The sequence below is a fragment of the Phyllostomus discolor genome, chromosome 13, assembly GCF_004126475.2.
Source record: "Phyllostomus discolor isolate MPI-MPIP mPhyDis1 chromosome 13, mPhyDis1.pri.v3, whole genome shotgun sequence".
Lineage (NCBI taxonomy): Eukaryota > Metazoa > Chordata > Mammalia > Chiroptera > Phyllostomidae > Phyllostomus > Phyllostomus discolor.
In genome coordinates this window covers 41,327,316-41,345,714 of record NC_040915.2, presented here as the reverse complement: position 1 = coordinate 41,345,714, position 18,399 = coordinate 41,327,316, and the positions used below count along the sequence as shown (strand labels likewise).

Sequence of the window (18,399 nt, the reverse complement as noted above, 5' to 3'; positions counted from 1 at the left end):
ACTCCAAAAATGGAAGCTCAGTGCTCAGACAAATGCTTGTACACGAATATTCACGGTAGCTTTCATCACGACAGCCAAAAGGTGGAAACCACCCAAATACCTCTCGGTGGATCAACAGATAAACCGCGGGGGTGTCGGCACAATGGAGTATTGTTCCACCGCAGAAATGAATGAGGTGAGGAACCCTGCCCCAACCCCGGCCAGACCTTGAAAACATGAGGGTAAGTGAAAAAAGCCAGACACAGAATGGAAAACGCTTCCACCATGATTCCAGCGCGTGGAGGACCCCAAACAGACAGGCCCACAGAGTGGCAGATTGGTGGTCGCCGCTGTCCCGCGGAGGAGCAACGCAGCGGACTGTTCCGTGGACACGGGTTTTTATCGAGGGTGACCACAGTGTTTGGAAGTGGATAATGGTGGCTGCGCCACATTGAGAACGCACGGAATTCCTTCGAATTGTTCACTAAAAGTGGTTCCTCAAAATGGTTAATTAGATGCTCTATAAATGTCAGCTCAAAAAAAGTGCAAGAAAATGTGTCATTTTGTGAAATACTATGATGTCTGGGACCTGCTCCAAAATAATGAGGTGGGGTAGAAATATAGAAAGTTAAAAACAAAAAACCTTCGGTTCGCAAATAAAAGGGATTGGAAGAGTCTAAGAGAGTGGAGTTGGCGGCACTGCCAGGGCAGGTGAGGGGTGCGGGGCGCGAGGCGGGGGAGCAGCTGGGACGAAAAGGCTCCGACGCTGCAGGGACAGGGGTCTGGGCCTGCCTGGGCCCGGGGCAGGGATCTCGGGCTGCCCTTTGGGAAATGACATCATGGTATCTCAGGCTTAAGGTACTTATATTCACAGCTTTATCGGAGTACAATCACCTGTAACGTTGTGCGTTTTTTAAAAAGGGTTGCCCTTCGGGTTCCGTGCGCGCTGCGCAGAAGTCGGTGGAGACGTGGAGGAGGCGGGCGCTCTGCCACGTCTTGCGCCCCATCCTGAGAAAGTGCCCCCGCCCGGACGCCCAGGGTCTTCCCAGCGAACGCCCTCCCCACGACTCCCGCTGCACCCGCTCCGCCGATTCCCGCTCGAGGCCCCCATTGGTGACACCTGCCAGGTGCGCTGCGAGTCCGCACCGGGCTCCCCCAGCCCGCGGGGGACGCGGACCTGGGGTGGGACGGGACGGGCGAGGCCACGCCCAGGGAGGCAGCCCCAGCCCCGCCCCACCCCGGGGAGCGCGCAGCGTCCCACTCTCCCGACCGTCCGAGCTCCGGGCCGCGGCTTCCCGGGCGGGCGGCGGGGCCATGGCGGCCGCAGAGCCCAAGCCCCCGGCGGGTGTGGCCGCGGCCCGGCGCCTGGCCCGGGGCTGCTGGTCCGCGTTCTGGGACTACGAGACGCCCAAGGTGATCGTGGTGAAGAACCGGCGCCTGGGCGTGGTGTACCGCCTGGTGCAGCTGCTCATCCTGCTCTACTTCGTGTGGTGGGTGCGCGCGGAGGCTGGGGGTCCCCCGGCGGGGGGCGGAGAGGACGCGGGGTCCCCGGGGCGGGGATGGGGTGAGAACACGGCGTCCGACGTCGCTCTAGAGCGGCCCTGGGTTCCCACAGGTACGTGTTCATCGTGCAGAAGAGCTACCAGGACCGGGAGACGGGCCCTGAGAGCTCGGTCATCACCAAAGTCAAGGGCATCACCTCGTCGGAGCACAAAGTGTGGGACGTGGAGGAGTACGTGAAGCCCCCGGAGGTGAGCTCCGCTCCCGCCCCCCCCGCCCCGCGCCAAAGGGTGGGACGGATGGTGGCTGAGCTGCCCCCCCCCGCCCACCAACTGTCCCCTCCTTCTGAGCCCAGGGAGGCAGCGTGTTCAGCATCATCACCAGGATCGAGGTCACCCCCTCCCAGACTCTGGGAACCTGCCCCGAGGTGAGACGAGGTCAAGGGCGGGGCAGGGGAGGGCCCAGCTGTGTTTGGGGACGGAGGCTGTGCGGCCTGTGACCCAGCCGTCTTCTCCCTAGAGTGTGAGGGTCTCCAACGCCACCTGCAACTCCGACGAGGACTGCGTGGCGGGAGAGCTGGACATGCTGGGAAATGGTCCGTGTGCGCCTGCTGGGGGCGGTGGGGTGGGGGCCCCGGGCCGGGGCGTCCCTTCTTTACTTGAGCACGTGTTCCCGCAGGCGTGCGGACTGGGCGCTGCGTACCCTATTACCACGGGGCTTCCAAGACCTGCGAGGTGTCTGGCTGGTGCCCTGTGGAAGATGGGGCCTCTGTCAGGTGCGCCCCCTACCACCTGGGACCCAAGTCCACCCCAGCGACTGCTCCTTCCTCCTCAGTGGGGGTGGGGGGCAGTGCGGCCCGGGAGGCTCAGTGGGTTGGGGGGGACTAAACACACCCAGTCTTGCCTCCTCAGCCAATTTCTTGGTAAGATGGCCCCAAATTTCACCATCCTCATCAAGAACAGCATCCACTACCCCAAATTCCAGTTCTCCAAGTAAGAGTCTCAGGGTGGGGACCTGGGATTGGCTGGGGTGGGCGCAGCTTCCCGAGAATGCCCCTCCCACCCGACGTGCTGGCGTGCCCAGGGGGAACATCGAGAACCGGAAGGACAGCTACCTGAAGCACTGCATGTTCGATGAAGTGTCGCACCTGTACTGCCCCATCTTCAGGCTGGGCTTCATCGTGGAGCGGGCAGGGGAGAACTTCACGGAGCTGGCGCACACGGTGAGGGGTTCTGCCTGCCCAGTCCCTTTGCGGCTGTGGCCAGCGGGGCCCTTCACGCAGAGGAGAGAGGCGATCGGGTGCCCCCCCAGCTATGCGTAATTCCTGCTGCATTACTGACTCATGGCCACAGACACCCCTACTGTCTCCTCGTGCCTCAAATGTGGGGTGCTCACCAAGCCCTAGGCCCTGAGCTGCCCTGGGTTCCCCATGATGTGCACCCCACACAGCCTCAGGATGGGACCCCAGGGCTCTTGGTAACTGTGTGCCTGCCCTGACCCCCATCTCTGTGGCCACTTCTGGGCAGGGTGGTGTCATTGGGGTCATTATCAACTGGGACTGTGACCTGGACCTGCCAGCATCGAACTGCAACCCCAAATACTCCTTCCGGAGACTCGACCCTAAGCACACCCCGGCCTCCTCTGGCTACAACTTCAGGTACTTTGGCCTTGGGACACCTGGGTCTTCATCCACCCTGGCTGTGGCAGGTGTTCGATGGCAGGGACACCAGTGGTCAGTGGAGATTTGGAGCTGCCCCTCTGGCGACAGGCAGGCACCCACTGCCGCTTCCTCAGGGTCAAGGTAGCCGGTCATTCAGTCCCAGGTTCTGACATGCTTCCCGGTCATTCCACCCCAGGTTTGCCAAGTATTATAAGATTAACGGCAGCACCACCCGCACGCTCATCAAGGCCTACGGGATCCGCATTGATGTCATTGTGCACGGCCAGGTAAACCGGCCGGCCTGGCGCTCAGCTGGTCCAGCTCCATGCCCCCCACGTGAGCCCATCCCTGATGGTCTAAGGCAGCCTCTCCTCCCCAGGCAGGCAAGTTCAGCCTGATTCCCACCATCATTAACCTGGCCACAGCGCTGACCTCCATTGGGGTGGTAAGGCACACACACTGGGGTCTGAACACATGCGGTGGGCGGGGGTCCTGCCCAGCCCTCACACGCCTGTCTTGCTGGCCCCAGGGCTCCTTCCTGTGTGACTGGATCTTGCTAACATTCATGAACAAAAACAAAGTCTACAGCCATAAGAAATTCGACAAGGTGTGTACACCAAAAGACTCCCCAGGTAGCTGGCCGGTGACACTGGCCCTTGTTCTGGGCCAGGCCCCTCCGCCCCCTTGTCCCTACTCCACAGACCCAAGCAGGCCACAGGAAGAGGGGCAGAGTCAGGCCCAGGTCATCCTGCCGCCACGGCCTTGTCCCATGTCTGCCCTGTCTGAGCAGATGGTGGACACTCCCGATCGGGGTGCAGGACCGGGGCCTTGGGCCTCCGAGCCTTCCCAGCAGGACTCTGCGCTCACAGACCCCCGAGGTTTAGCCCAGCTCTGAGCCCACCTCCACCTCCCCCCACTAAGGCTGGGTCTGGCCCTGAAGCATGGCTGGGACCTGCGTGAAGAGCCCAGGCCCTGCCCCCATACAACATGCCTCCACACGACTGGGAGCCAAAGGATCTCCATGCAGTTGAGCTGTGGGCTGACAGGGGGCAGCACCCTGATCCCAGCTGCCCCCCACCTCCTGACCTCCACACAGGCTCCTCACCCTTCCCCGTCCACACAGCCCAGACCCCTTGCTTGCCTGCTCAGCAAATCATGTGTCCAGAACCCAATAAACCTGTGGCCACAACCGTCAGACCTCCTGTTTTGGGGAGAACACGAGACCCTGAAGACAAATGCAACAGTGGCTCCCTGTGCAGGGGCTGCAGGGGCTGCAACCAGGCTGGTGCAGTGTGCAGGCTCACTGCTGCCCTCCATGTCCAGCCAGGTCCCTGTCACATCTGACTCATGGGCCCGTGGGGGTGGGAGACAGGCCGAGTGCATGGACCCCCACTCCTCTCAGCATCGTTAGTATGTTCACTAGCTTCCTGCAGGGGTCACCTAGGTCCTAACCCTTAAAATAAGGGAAAAGGATGGCAACAGACAGAAGCCAGGAGGGAGGTGGAGTCGTACCGGGAGAAATGAAAGCTCATGTCCTCTTTTAAACCCAAGTGCCCTTCCGGGTTTTGAGTACTGCTGGGCTGGGTGGGAATTCGGTCAGACAGAAAAGGGGTTTCCAATGCAGAGTGCTGGCGCCAGCCTGGTCAGACATGGGGGTAATCTGGTTATCGCATCCTCAGATGCCATAACTGTCGTCCTGTTCAGCTGCCCTGCCTGGCCAGACCTTGCTCTGTGGACAGCGGCTCCTCTAGCAAGTCACAGCAAGTATATAGGCATGAGAAGACATGTGTAGGCGTGATGAGGCATGAGCCAAATGTCTTGCACAGATCTTACCCATGATCCATCACTCCCAGGCTCAAGGGAAGGGAGGGTTCAGATCATACCAGCTGGAATCCCCAAGTCTGAATGACCCTCCTACCCACCCACACCTGACAGCTGGGCTTGCCCCACTTGCTGCAGCCAGCAAACACTCCCCAAGCCCTCACCCAGCCACCCCTACAGAACCTCCCGTCCTTGGGACATCAGCTGTACAGGTCACCCAAATGCCCGTGGCATCCTGAGTGCCTGGCTCACAGATGTCCAGCTCTAGTTTCAGAGAAACTGGCTTTTCTAGTTGGGGTTGGGCTGCAAGCTCAAGAACCAGGGCCAGGGGCTCAGGTTTCCCACGAGTGACCAGTGCTTTGTACCCCAAATGCCCCCACTCAAGCTGGCCTCCAGGGAGCTGCTGGGAACTAGAGTCCAGGGTACCAGGGCCCCATCTTGCAGCAGGGACAAGGAGTGAAGCATCCAGGGCGAGGCTGCAGGCCGGCCCCCACCTCCACCCCTGAGCAGGCCTCTGGCATCACTACCAGGAAGCCTAGTTAGCTCCCCCCACCCCTGGCCCTAATTTGATCTGATCTCCATCTGGGGCTGACTTGGGCTCCGTCCACCTTCCAGCCAGCATCAGGTTTCTCTCGGCCACTGGGCCTGGCCAGTACTGCAAGCGGCACCCAGGGGCCAACCCAGCCAGATAGCCGTTAGCTGCTCAGCCTCCCTTCTAGAGACTGAGGGGCTGAGCACACACAGCATGTATTTTCAGAAACATGAAATTCAGATGACAATTCAAAGTGGAACTGAATGACACAGAAATTAGCTACAGGGACGAGTTTAAACCAGGCCGAGGCCCCAAGGCCCACCCGGGCTTTCTATTGAGCCCACCACTTGGGGTTTGAGTTTGCTGCCTCACCAGCTCTCCCTGTTTCCAGTGCATTTCGTTAACAATGAGGTGCACAGGGCGTATGTCCTGGGGCTGAAGGCAGGATAGAGGGGAAGCTGGCGCTCAGCAAGGGGCCCGGGTGCTCCCCATCCCACCAGCTCCAGCTGTGCAGGGCGGGGCTCTGAACAGACTCAAGTGCTGAGGTCCCCTCGGGCAGACAGCCCCAAGCTGGGTGCCCTGTGGGGTCAGAGGTCCTGGAATGATCCCAGAGGCTAAAGCAAGTATAGGACTGGCCTCCAACCAACAAAATTGCTGCTCTTTCCTTCCTCCCCTGAAAAGAACCTAAAATGTGGGCGAAATAGTATTTTTCTAAAATCCAGATGGTAACATATGCTGTGAAGCCCACAGTCAATGGTGCTCCTCACCCCTCCCGGGGGCGGTGGGGGGGCTCCTCTGGGCCCACACAGGTTCTGAGGGAAGGCGGCTGTGGCCAGGCCCCTCCGAGAAGCCCTGGCCCAGACAAGGTGGCTGCACCCAACGCAGCACCCTACAGCCCCTTCTTTCGCCAGGAAGTTTCCACAGAGAAGCTCAAGTCCTGGGAACCTACCAGGTCCTGTTTCCTGGATGGGCCCTCGCCCACAGATGCTGTGGGACGAGCGTCCCCAGGGTAACAAGTGCCTGGGGACCAGGGGCTGCAGATTCCCACTCAGGCGTCACCTTGCCCTGGGTCTGCCTTCAGTCACTCTCAGGTCTCAGTTCAAACAGATGACCCTGAGGGCAGCTGGGTGCAGATGTGGGGCAGCAGGGGCAGGGTTGTGCGGCAGAGTCCACACACGTGGACGCAGAGAGAATGACCCGCCAGGGCCCCTTGCGGGAGATGCTCTTGGATCCATGGCCGCCCTGACCAAGGCTGGGACCAGGCACCGAAACGTGGGACACTTCCTGCCCTGGCTGGTCTGGGTGCTGTGATCTGCTCCCCAAAACCTCCCTGACGGTCATTTTCTGTGGCGCTGTGTCCTGGACATGGTTGTGAGTTGGAAAGCTGGGGCAGATAGAGGGACAGTGTCCGGCGTGCTAGTGGCTCAGCTGGGGATTCTTCTGCAGCAGCCACTCCAGGGTCTCCATGAGGTATGACATGCCATAGTGCTGGGCAATGTTCCGGAAGATTCTGATCTGCTCCATGAAGACCTGCAGAAAGACCAGTTGCCGTGAGATCCAGTCCCAAAGGAGGTGCAGGATGCAGACCATGGCCCAGGAGTGTGGGGAGAAAGTGGTTGTGGGCCGGGCACGGGCCAGACAGGGCAACAGCTAAGGAGGCAGCAGCCCTACCTTGGTGTGGATGGTGAGGGCGAAGTCACCGGCACAGCTGCAGTACACGGCCATGTTGGTCTCCTTCACACCCCGGCACTTCAGGCAGATCTGAAACAAGGAAAAGCCCCGGTCAGGAGACCCTGTCCCTCACAGCCTGCACTTCACCTGTGGGTAAAGTCGAGACTTCCAAGTGGCCTTCACCCAAGTGCCCAGCTGCTTCCCTGCACCCTTGCTGTGGGCACCCACCTGCTCCAGGTCACACCAGGCATACTGGTATCTGCCCAGACCCAACACCTCCCTCGGGTCTTTGCTGAGAGATCCCGTGTCCAGTGCTGAACATCCCCTCTGTCTCTCTCTCTCACACACACACCATCACTTCTCGACACTCATCCCACTCACACACTTGACCTTGCTTGCTATCCCCCTTCACTACAATGAAGGGTTCAGCACCTGGCCATCATAGATGCCCCATAAATGCTATGAGACTGAATCACTTGGGCTGTGGATGAGGCCTGACCAAAGAGGTGGTCATCTGGGAGGACCATGATATGACCTGAGAGCTGACACGCCAACAGCTATCGCTTCCCTTGAGTACAAACTGCTTATTGAGAAGCCCCTTTCGGAGGTGGGTTGGGTGGAGAAAAGCACCAGCACCAGGCCCCAGCTGCTCACCAGGTCCTGCAGGGTGAAGGCCATCAGCTTCTTCTGCAGGGCCTCCACCAAGGCCATCTCGATCACTGACGAGTCGTAGGCGACCTGACAGTTGGAGCAGAGCCACTGGGGCAGCATGGCCCCATCCTGGGCAGAGGACAGGGAGGGAGCAGGTCACCCTCTGCCCAGCCTCCCTTGGCAGCGTCCCTGCACTGGGCTTTGGAGACCAGCGTTGAGACGACACTCAAGAGAGGACAGCTCTCTCGACAGGCACATCACTGTGCAGCAGCTCACTCAGCTCCAGGGCACGCTCGCATCACTGTCCTCATGTGTTTACTGGGACAGTGTTTTAGCATGTGGTAGTTGAGTGCCTTAAGAAAGGCGCCTGCTCTAATTCATGTCATAGCTAGCAGGGGCCCAGTAGCTGTAACCCACAAAAGGTGGAGATGGGTCCCTCATGCATGGGTGCTGCCCACCTGAGAGAAGGAGGGCTCTTTGCACAGGTCCAGGTCCCGGCAGAAGTTACAGCTGTGGCAGATGACCTCTGGGAGCACATAGGAGTGGCAGGGGTCTCGGAACTGGGCTTCCTCTGAAAACTCGCCCACGTCTACCAAGCGCAGAAGGTCCCGGTTCAGCTTGTTCACCTGGTTTGTGATGTTGGTGTCCAGAGACAGGACCTGCAGAGGACAGAACATGGGTGAGGACAGCTCCCAGGCCTTCCTGCTGCTCCGTCTGGACTGAAGAACCTCGTGGCCGACTGTGAGAGTGGCAGCTTCTCAGCATCATCCCCTGCTTTCCTATCCCGTCAGAGGTCAGAGGGCAGAGATGTCTCCTCTGGAGGAAGGACACTCTTCAGCAATAGTGCTGGATAACTGGATATGCTTGTGCAGAAATACGGGCCTCAATCTCTAAGTTTATACATTATGCAATAATTAACTCAAAACAGAACAGATCTACGTCTGTGGCTCCCCAATGTGGAGGAGGCACCACCCCACATCACAGGGCTTCCTCAGCTCTGGGGACTCTGGCACACACCAAAATCTGCCCTGCCTGTTGTCACTGGCTCCTTTTCCCTGAATGACAGGCAGTCCTGAGTCTACTGGAGCCTCACCATCTCAAATGCAGAGTGGCTGATGCCTACCTTCCAGGGAGGAGGAATTCTCAGGCTGGCCTAGGGGCCTGCAGAGCTGAGGGGGCATCACAGAACCCTCCTGTCTGAAAGGAGAGGCCCCTCCACCCCTGTAGCCCTGCTGTCCCAGCGTGATGCCAAGAGCCAGAGCCAGACGCCACAGAGAGGCCACTGTTGGGAAGACTGATTACGGTCCAGTTGGAAGCCTACGCTAGCAGTGAGACAAGCAGATTTCAGCAAGCAGGTGAGCTCACAAACACTACACGTAATGAGGATCAACAGCCTGCAGATTCCTAAAGAATCTACGAAAAGGCCACAAGAACTAAGGTTTAGCAAGGTTGCAAGTACAAGATTAATACGCAAAACTCCACTGTATGAACAGTGAACTGGAAACTGAAGACGCTGTAAATAACTGTAATATATGCTGAAAAGCCCAAACTCTGATGAAGGAAGTCAAAGTCCTAAAGAAATAGACCAAGAACCTCAACAACGAAGTGTCAGTTCTCTGCAAATTAACCTACAGAGTCCGAAGTGCAGTCGACATTCCAGAAGGACTTTTCATTTGGTAGAAACTGATATACTGATTTAAAGGTTTATGTGAAAAAGCAAAGGAACCTGAACAGCCAAAGCAATTTTGAAAAAGAAGAATGCAGCTAGAGGAGTCACACTACCTGGTTTCAGGACTTGTTGATAAAGTCACAGAAATCAAGACGGACAGATGTCCAGATCGATGGAGATCCAGGAGCAGACCCACACAGCCAATTATGTTTTGAAAAAGGTGCAAAGGGGATTCAGTGGAGGAAGGACACTCTTCAGCAATAGTGCTGGATAACTGGATATGCTTGTGCAGTTATCCAGGCCTCAATCTCTATGCAGAGATACGGGCCTCAATCTCTAAGTTTATACATTATGCAATAATTAACTCAAAACAGATCAGACTAAATGTAAAACCTAAAACTGTAAGATTTGTAGAAGAGAACAAGAGAAAATCTTTGTGACCTTGGTTAAAGCAAAGGTTTCTCAGATGACACCAAAAGTTCAATCCATTTAAAAAAAAGATAAATTAGCCCTGGCTGGTGTGGCTCAGTGAATGGAGCATGGGCCTGCGAAGCAAAGGGTTGCCAGTTTGATTCCCAGTCAGGGCACACGCCTGGGTTGCAGGCCAGGTCCCTAGTGGGGGGCACATGAGAGGCAACCACACATTGATGCTTCTCTCCCTCTCTGTCTCCCTCCCTTCTCCTCTCTCTAAAAATAAATAAATAAAATCTTTAAAAAAAAGATAAATTAGATCAAGTTAAGACCCTTTGCTCATTGGAAAACAATGTTAAGACAATTTTGAAAGAATGAGCCAAAGCTTGGGAGGAAATACGGGGAAATTAATATCTGATAAAGGACTTGTCTCCAGAATATATGAAGAACCCTCAAAACTCAACAGAAAGAAAAATGATCCAATTTTTCAAAATAGGCAAAAGATTAGAAATTTCATCAAAGACGTATGGACAGCAAGTAAGCACATGAACAAAATGCATCATTAATATCAGGAAAATGCAAGGTGAAACACAAGATGCCACCAGAGCTGTGTGAACAGCTAAAACCTTGAGCATGAACAAGCCCGAATCCTGGGGGACGGGCACAGCAGCTGGACTTGGGCTGCCCCCGACGAGAGCACCAACAGAGCAGCCACTTCAGAACACACACAGACAGTACAGCCCAGTCCCCTCTCCTAGGGTTTTACCCAAGAGAAATAGACCTTGTATCCACACAAAACCCTGTATGCAAGTATTTTGGCAGGTTTATTAATAATCACCCAAAAGTGAAACCAACTGAATGTCCCTGTCAGTGAGTGAATTGAGAAACTGGTCCTCACAGATTGGAGCATGGCCTGGCCGGGAAGAGATGCAGGGTGGAAATGCACAACATGGAGAACCGCAGGGTGCCGTGCTAAGTGACAGAGGCCAGGCCCACAGTTCCCCTCGTGACACTGTGGAAGAGGCCACCAGGTAGGGGCAGAGGTAAGAGCAGGGAGTGAGAGCCCCACGGGGCAGCACGGGGACCTCTCGGGGGTGACTGCTGTGTACCTTGCTGTTGGTGGCACAACTCTACCCCTCCTAAAACCCAACAACTGCACACCAGAGAGTTTTTTTTTTAACTGCATGTAAGTTAAATTAAAAAAAAAAGATTTCATTTATTTATTTTTAGAGAGAAGGGAAAGGAAGGAGAAAGAAAACCATCAATATGTGGTTACCTCTCGTGCGCCCCCTGCTGGGGACCTGGCCTGTAACCCAGGCATGTACCCCGACTAGGAATCGAAGCAGCAACCCTTTGGTTCGCAGGCCTGCACTCACTTCACTGAGTCACACCAGCCAGGGTGCTGTGTGTACACTTTAAAAAGTAAACACAGGGACAAGAGCTGCAGGGGGTGATGGAACATTCTGTACCCTGTGTGCTTGTGCCAAACCTCATGGTGAATTTTACTGTATGTAAACTATACCTTAATAAAAACAAATTTTAAAAAGTCTAAAGTCCACTGAGGAACTGAAACAGTCCACTATACCATTTCTCCACCACAACCAGAGGTCACTTGATCCTGAGCGTCTGTCACTGTGAAGTGCAGTGTGCCGGGAGGTGACTTAATGGGCAGCAAGTGCTCTGTAGGGGAGGGCGCCTGCTTGTCCTTGTCTGGAAACATTACCCCACGTTTGATTCAGTCTCCCTTCCCAGAAAGGCATTTGGCATCCACACAAGCGCTTCTCTAGGTTCCACGGAAGCCTGGACTTTTCAGGAGCTCTGTGTGGTCTCTGGTCTGTCTGGCCCCCTAGCGCCTGTGACCGAGACACTGTCATTTCACCAGCACCCCCAGATCACCCCATCCCAAGTCCTTTGCACCCCCTCTGCGCAGACACCATTCTCCCCTAGGGTCTGCATATGGCCAAGCCCTCCTGGTCACTGTGGTCTCAGCCCCACGTCCTCTCACAGGGCCCTTCACCTGCCCTGCTCTCCAAGTCCAGCTCACAGCACCTGTGCTCCCTGAGCACACCTGCCCTCACTGAGCTGTTGTCCCCCACACTGGAGTGCAGGCTCCACGAGCCCCCAGCAGCTCACACAGTGACTGCATGGAGCAGCATGCAGGGGGTGTCTGTGGAACAAACGAGTGGCTTACTCCTGGCCCCTGGCCTCACACAGAGGGCAGAGTGAGCATCCTTACCTTGCACACGTATTTGATGAACTCCAGAGCAGGGTTATTGAGCAGCAAGTGAGAACCAGGAAGAACAGGAAACATTTCCGAGAGCTCAGCTGAGTTCCGAGAACCCGTGACTTTCTTCTGAATCTTCTGAGTGATGGTGAAGAAGTTCTGAGTGAGTTCGTTTGCCACATAATCTTGAGAGAAGGTGATCATTCCTAGGAAGAGGAGAGACCCCCATCTTGCACAGTGACAAGGATGCTGAGGAAAGGACTTGGGGACCCCGCCCTAGAGGTGGGGACCCTGAGGAGCATGGGGGTCGGGTCACAGGTGCAGCGGTGGCCTCATGCAAGGGTGTACTCACCGGGAAGGGCTCCAGCTGCCCCCTGGGCCTCCTGTGACTGCTGGCTGGCCACCCGCCTCCGCACGGGGGTGCTGCCTGGGGCGCTGCGCCTCAGCTCCTCCTTCATGCTGTGGTACACGGCCACAATGTACGCTGCAGAAGGGAGGCACAGGCCTTGAGAGCTGCCAGCACCCAGAACACCCAGAGTCTGGGGACACCCTGTGGCTGGTTAGACAGCTGGCCAACCTGGGTTGAAATGTGGTTACTGGCAATGCTTCTATTTAGTACATTTAGATGAGCCAGAGTCCACCACAAAAATGTAAATAAGCTAGGCATGCTGATGCCCAAGCTTATCCATAGAGAGCGCCGTCTAAACAAGGCAACTCCTGCCAGCCTTTGCTGGACAGCAACAAAGACAAGGACTTGACTCCTGGGACAGCACACCAGACCCACCATGCCCTCATGTTTCAAAAGAACCTAAGAAAGTAAGACTAAGGACAAGTAGACAAAACCACAAAATAATCATAGATAAGTGACGTGTCTGCTGACTGTGACAGAGCTCACCATTAGCTGTTCCATCCTACGACTAGCCCTGAATTACAATGGGCTTTTCATTTATACGCGGCACTGGCACATCCACCTGGGTAACTTGGTTTGTAAACTCTACACCTTTGGGCCCTTTAGGCCCAAATCAGTGAGAGCAGTCAGCAGCAGGTCAGCCTCAAAGCCCAGCCTGTGGGCAGCTGGTCAGGAAGTGTTCCATCTGTCCTGCTAGGGGTTTGTCTTTAGTTACCACACGAACCTTGGGGCAGAACTAGGAGCCCCTTGGGTGAGAGGGTGAGGGTCTCCTCTCAGGAACCTTGACACTGGGCTCAGGCTCCGCAAGCCCGATCTCCCAACTGCTCACCTTCTTGTGAGCCAAGAGGCCAGGGCCATGCTGCTCCACGGATGGCGCAGACGTGAAGCTGGGGTGGCAGCTCACCTGAGACGATCATGAGGAAGTAGCTCTGGCAGGAAGCTGCCTGCGGCAGGAACTGCACGATGTTCCAGTTGTTTTCCAGCAAGTCCTCCACGTCTGGCTCCTGCACACCATCATCATCCTCGCCCTCGCCCTCAGGCTCCTCTTCCTCTTCCTCCTCCTCCTCCTCCTCCTCCGCTCTGCCCCCTTTTGGGGAGTCCTGCTGTAACACAGTCCCAGCCGCGGGAAGCACGCCCGAGTTGAGTCGTGCTGAACCTGGTCCACCTGATTCCACCTCCTCCGGCCCCTCCCCCCAAGCCCATCAGGTGCCCACGGACGCTCTAATGCGCATGGAGTGTTGATGTGCCTGGTGCTCAGCAGCAGTCTGCAGACGGAGACCGTTACTCTCACTCTGCCCTTTTGAGGATTCACTCCACAACTGCTCCCTCCCATGGCCCAGGAAGGAAAGAAACAATAATGCCCCGGGCAACCAGTCTCTAGTCCGAGTTCCAGATCTCCCAGGAGGGCAGCTTCCCTTTCAACACGTGAACTCTGACATCCACCTCCTCCAGAGCAGTAACTACCACTGCCTTCCTGTGACCCATCTACACCGCCTGCACCTCCTAACCTCCTGCCTGGGTCCCCACGGGGCTCCCACCCCAGCACAGCATCCAGGGGCAGCCTTTCCCGTCAGCTGTCAGCAGTATGTCTCCCCACCTGCTGGCTCTTCCTTCATGGGGACCCACCCAAGGAGGGCTCAGTCCTCACAACCCATAAACCCCCAAGTCCCAGCTGCCACACTCATGAATGACCCCAAGTTCCCATGCCCAGCTCCTTCCCAGATGCCCCTGCCACCACCTGCCATATGCCTCTACCTTACGCTTGTTGAGCAAACATCAGATGTGGAAAACTACTACCCGTCCCCACAGAGCGTGGCTCCCCTCATCCTACACTTACTCTTGTCCCGTCTAGGTTCACACACCTAGGCACAGCCCACACGTACAGCACAGCACCCCTGTGTTGCCCCATATCCACCACCTTCAGCACCCACTGCGTCCCTCTCCCTCATTCCGCCCTGCCCTGCCCCGCCCCTGGGATGACACTAACTGGGCTCCTACAGTTGTCCACGCGGAGCCCAAGTCAGGGCCCGATACTCCCCCCGCTCAGAATCCCCATCACTAAAAGCCAAGTCTCCATCGCAACCTCAAGTGCAAGTGCCTGCCTTGGTCAGCTCTTGGCCGTGACCATGACAGCTGCCTCGACCCTTGCCCTGAGGCTCACAGCTGCCTCACACCAGTTGCTGAGCCTTGCTTCCTTCAAGTTCCACTTTCCTGTCACCTCCTCAGAGGCTTTTGGGACCCCCCCACCTCCATTAGCCCCTGCCCCCAGCTGCTGATCCTGAGCTGACCCTGATCCTGCACCCGCTTGTCTGCTTGCTCATGACCTCTCCCTCAGAGGCATGACAACAGGGACCCTCGTGTTTGCTGCTGCTCAACCCAGACCTGGCACCTGATTGTGACCACAGCGTGTGCTAAACAGATGGGGACCCCAAAGTCACTTCAGCCTCCAGGACTGGTCACCGTACCTGTCCACAGTGGATACGAGATGGAACATTTCCTTTGATGCCACCATAGTTAGAGGGATCCATCCAGAGAAGAAACTCCCAACATCGAGAGAAAGAAATAGTCAAGGAGTGGAAGATCTCTTTAGAATGAATGCTAAAAAGAAGCAAAACAGAAACTGCTTAAATGAAACCAATAGTTCTCCCTTCATTCCCCACTCGCTTTCTTACCCTCTACTGATTTAAATCCCTCAAACTTCCTATGGAAAGTGACAAACGGTAGTAAGGAGACTTCTGTGCTGGGTGGGAATAACAGAGATGTTGTGGAGGGCAGGAGAGATGAGAGCTGCAGAGAAGCTGAGCCCTCTGAGGCTGGTTTCTGCACTCTCCCCAGAGCCCAACCCCACACACTTGCTCCCACGGCCACCCGGGAGCCTCGCAGCACGGGCACCAGGCTATGCTCATGGCAGTCTTGTTTCAAGGGTGGGGAAGTGAGCTGTGGACCTGCCTACAAATCTCAAGAATGCCCCAAAGAATCAAACTGTTTCTAAGTAACAGAACATAAAGCCCCAGAATAGTTATAGGAATGCCACAGCATCCAACATACAAGGCAAGATCCACAATACCTGAATCCAACTGAACATCACCATTTGCAAAGGAGCAGAGAAACACACCACACAGAATAAGGAGACAAACCTACCAACTGCAACAAATCAGAGCTGACACCATGGTTGACAGAGTAGAAGAAGACATGAGAGCACTTATGATAACTGTATCCACGTGTTCAAAAAGCTAAAGGAGCCCTGGCTGGTGTGGCTCAGTGGATTGAGTACCAGCCTGAAAACCAAGATGTTGCTGGTTCAATTCCTAGTCAGGACACATGCCTGGGTTGCGGGCCAGGCCCCCAGTAAGAGGCAACCAATCAATGTATCTCTTGCGCATCGATGTTTCTCTACCTCTCTTTCTTTCTCCCTCCCCCCTCTCTAGAAATAAATAAAATCTAAAAAAAAAAAAAAGGAATGTGAAATGTAACAGTAAATAATAACAGTAAATGTTTTTTTAAAAATCTAAAGGAAAGACTGAACATATTAGGTAGACTGTAGAAACACAGAAGACCCAAACCAAGCTTTTGGAGAAGACAGAACTACATACAAAATAAAAATATACTGGATGAGATTAACGGCAGATTAAACACTGCTGAAGACTGATGAATTTAAAGATAACAGAAATTATCCAGAAAGATGTACAGAGAAGGGAAAAAAGACTCAAAAGATCCACATACAGTTCTATACCCAGTGAAAATATCTTTCAGAAATGAAGGTGAAATCAAGGTAGGAGAAGGATGGCACTGGCAGGGATGCTGCTACAGACACGCCGCAGACACGCTACAGGAGGTCTGAGAGGAGACAGCCCAGGACAGCAGGGGAGCGCCAGGGTGAGGCAGTGCTGCCACCTGGTGGTGATGTACTCCACGTAGGCGAGGGCGTCCTCAATCCGCCGCTTCTTGGTGCACAGGATGATGCGGTTGAAGTTGGCATAGACGACCGATGACCCCAGGCGCTTGAACTCTGCGATGAGCCTGAGGACCAAGTGTGGAATCAACCCTCAAAATGCCACGGAGACCCCCACAGACACCACGAGGAACAAGCTGATGATCTGAAGCACAAGTGCCACCGTAAATACACTTTGAACCCAGGAGCAACAAAACGTGAAGATTTGTGTGGGAAACTCACCATAATCAAAGCCACACAGAAGCAAAGGGAAAAACGAGCGATTCATATCACAGAAAATGGTTAATTATTATGGTTAATTAGAAAGAACTCATACAAATCAATGAGAAAAAAAACAACAAAACTAGAGAGAAATGGGCAAAGGATATGAAGACTTCATTCATAACAAGGGTGCAAATTAAAAGCCTACAAGACAGCTGCTCAGCCGTGAGGCCACCACCAGCACCCACCATGCTGGGTGGGGCCTGGGTTGCTGGAACACCCCCGTCAGCTCTCTCCCAGTCACAAAACCTACCAGACCTGCAACAGCACCGCTCCCTGGAGAACACTGCACAGGACCTCAAGCACAAGGCCATTCCTTGGCTATTTGTAACAGCCTAAGTTCTGGGGACAGCCTAAGTGTCCACTTTTATGGCTGGTACATCGTCATGCAGGCCTCCAAGATCTACCATTGACTACAACGAGGAGGTGCAGAAGAAATGGTGTACAGCTGCTTGTGCAAAAACACAGCAGAAAGACTGCATCACAGCCCCTCTCTGGAAGGGGCTGTGTGAAGCCACGATGGTCCCACAGGTGCTGGGTCTAGGGAAGCAGTGGCTGGCAACACTCACTGCAGGAAGAGCTTCTTCATCATGTTGTGCAGCGTGCGGTGCAGGGCGGGGTCGTGAAGCAGCGAGGACGGGGACCGCAGCCAGCGGTAGAAGTGCATCACCTGGTTGTCGGCGTAGACGTTGCGGTACTGCGTGATCTCTCTCACCCAGCCCACCACCATGCTCTTCAGGATCCTGGAAGGGGTGAGAGCATGTCCTCTACGGTCTCCCACCCCGCGTCTAAACCCGGTCACTCGGCTCTGTGCAGCTCCCTGTGCCTCTCAGATGAGGCCAGGCTCCACTACCTCGCAACCCACTGCTCAACACAACCCCACCCTCGGCACTAGCACAGACCAGAATCAGCAGAATACATCAGGCACCTCAGCCTGCTGGGAGACCCCCAAGAGACAGTGGAGGCCACCAGGGCCTCCTCTCCTGCAGGGCAGTCCCATCTTCACCCCGTCTTCCCGTGACTGCCCTGCGACACTGCTCAGGTGAGTCCACACATGGTGCCATGAAGCTGTTCCCTTGGAGGGTTGGTTCTGCCGCCTTTCAGGACTGAACTGTCCACTTCTCTGCGCACCTGCCCCTGGGCCTTTCTGCTGCCATTTCTCAAGTCCAGCCCTCTTTGGAAAGGCATCAGGGCTGACGTGTACTCTCCAATGTCAACCCTGCCGCTCAGCCACAGTGTGACCACAAGCATGCTCTTGGCCTGTGCCTCAGTTTCTGCATCTCTAGTGGGCAATGGCCACCCCCCCCCATGTGGGGTTGTGCAGGCTGTGAAGAGCACACATGATCTCTGCCCCAGCGTCTCCCTGTCACAGCAATTCTCCTGACACCCGAAGTCTGTAACTTGCACCACCCTCTGCCTGGCTGAGACCCACATTTGTGTCTTGCTGTGTGCCCCACACCTCGATAAACACCCACACCCCAAGTTGACTAGTGTTCTGTGGGCATGCCTCTGGCCATAGGAAGGGGCCTAACACACAGGATGGGGAACTGTCACCTGTCGTCACGGTGGCTTCTGACTCCACAGAGTGAACAGGTGGAAGCCTGAATTGCACTATTTTAGCTCTTCGTTTCCCAAAACAAGGGCAGAGATTAAAAGGAT

The 18,399-nt window shown here is 55.5% G+C and overlaps 2 protein-coding genes across 7 annotated transcripts in view; one reads left to right on the top strand and one right to left on the bottom strand.

The window, feature by feature from the left end:
• Positions 1-1,234: 1,234 nt before the first annotated feature.
• On the top strand, positions 1,235-4,342 carry P2RX2 (purinergic receptor P2X 2). 5 transcript variants are annotated; one of them, XM_028503599.2, is made up of 12 exons: positions 1,237-1,469; positions 1,595-1,730; positions 1,835-1,906; positions 1,999-2,074; positions 2,158-2,254; positions 2,391-2,471; positions 2,563-2,701; positions 3,006-3,136; positions 3,336-3,426; positions 3,519-3,584; positions 3,669-3,746; positions 3,930-4,340. In XM_028503599.2, the coding sequence occupies exons 1-12, from the start codon at positions 1,294-1,296 to the stop codon at positions 4,032-4,034; spliced, it is 1,248 nt and encodes a 415-aa protein (XP_028359400.1). In that variant the 5' UTR covers positions 1,237-1,293; the 3' UTR covers positions 4,035-4,340. The 5 variants fall into 5 exon arrangements, with proteins under 5 accessions (XP_035870392.1, XP_028359397.1, XP_028359398.1 ...); XM_036014500.1 differs by having other exon boundaries at positions 1,238-1,469; positions 4,061-4,339; XM_036014499.1 differs by having other exon boundaries at positions 1,235-1,469; positions 2,647-2,701; positions 3,669-4,342.
• A 1,425-nt stretch (positions 4,343-5,767) lies between these two features.
• POLE (DNA polymerase epsilon, catalytic subunit) overlaps positions 5,768-18,399 on the bottom strand; it is a 39,409-nt gene continuing 26,777 nt past the window's right edge. Inside the window, exons 40-49 of one of the 2 annotated variants that reach the window (XM_028503580.2) lie at positions 17,310-17,483; positions 16,422-16,547; positions 14,993-15,125; positions 13,432-13,630; positions 12,471-12,602; positions 12,131-12,324; positions 8,273-8,473; positions 7,818-7,943; positions 7,164-7,253; positions 5,768-7,022 (exon numbers count right to left, since the gene is read on the bottom strand). In XM_028503580.2, the coding sequence (XP_028359381.1) occupies positions 6,909-7,022; positions 7,164-7,253; positions 7,818-7,943; positions 8,273-8,473; positions 12,131-12,324; positions 12,471-12,602; positions 13,432-13,630; positions 14,993-15,125; positions 16,422-16,547; positions 17,310-17,483 (1,489 nt within the window). In that variant the 3' untranslated portion in view covers positions 5,768-6,908. The remainder of the gene's footprint in view (positions 7,023-7,163; positions 7,254-7,817; positions 7,944-8,272; positions 8,474-12,130; positions 12,325-12,470; positions 12,603-13,431; positions 13,631-14,992; positions 15,126-16,421; positions 16,548-17,309; positions 17,484-18,399) is intronic. The other variant, XM_036014497.1, reaches the window with a different exon arrangement.

Excerpts from the sequence above, each read along its gene's own strand:
- P2RX2 (XM_028503596.2), top strand. The coding sequence starts at position 1,294 with ATGGCGGCCGCAGAGCCCAAGCCCCCGGCGGGTGTGGCCGCGGCCCGG. Across the intron at positions 2,075-2,157 it reads GCTGGACATGCTGGGAAATG|GCGTGCGGACTGGGCGCTGC; the intron begins GTCCGTGTGCGC and ends GTGTTCCCGCAG. Across the intron at positions 2,255-2,390 it reads GAAGATGGGGCCTCTGTCAG|CCAATTTCTTGGTAAGATGG; the intron begins GTGCGCCCCCTA and ends TTGCCTCCTCAG.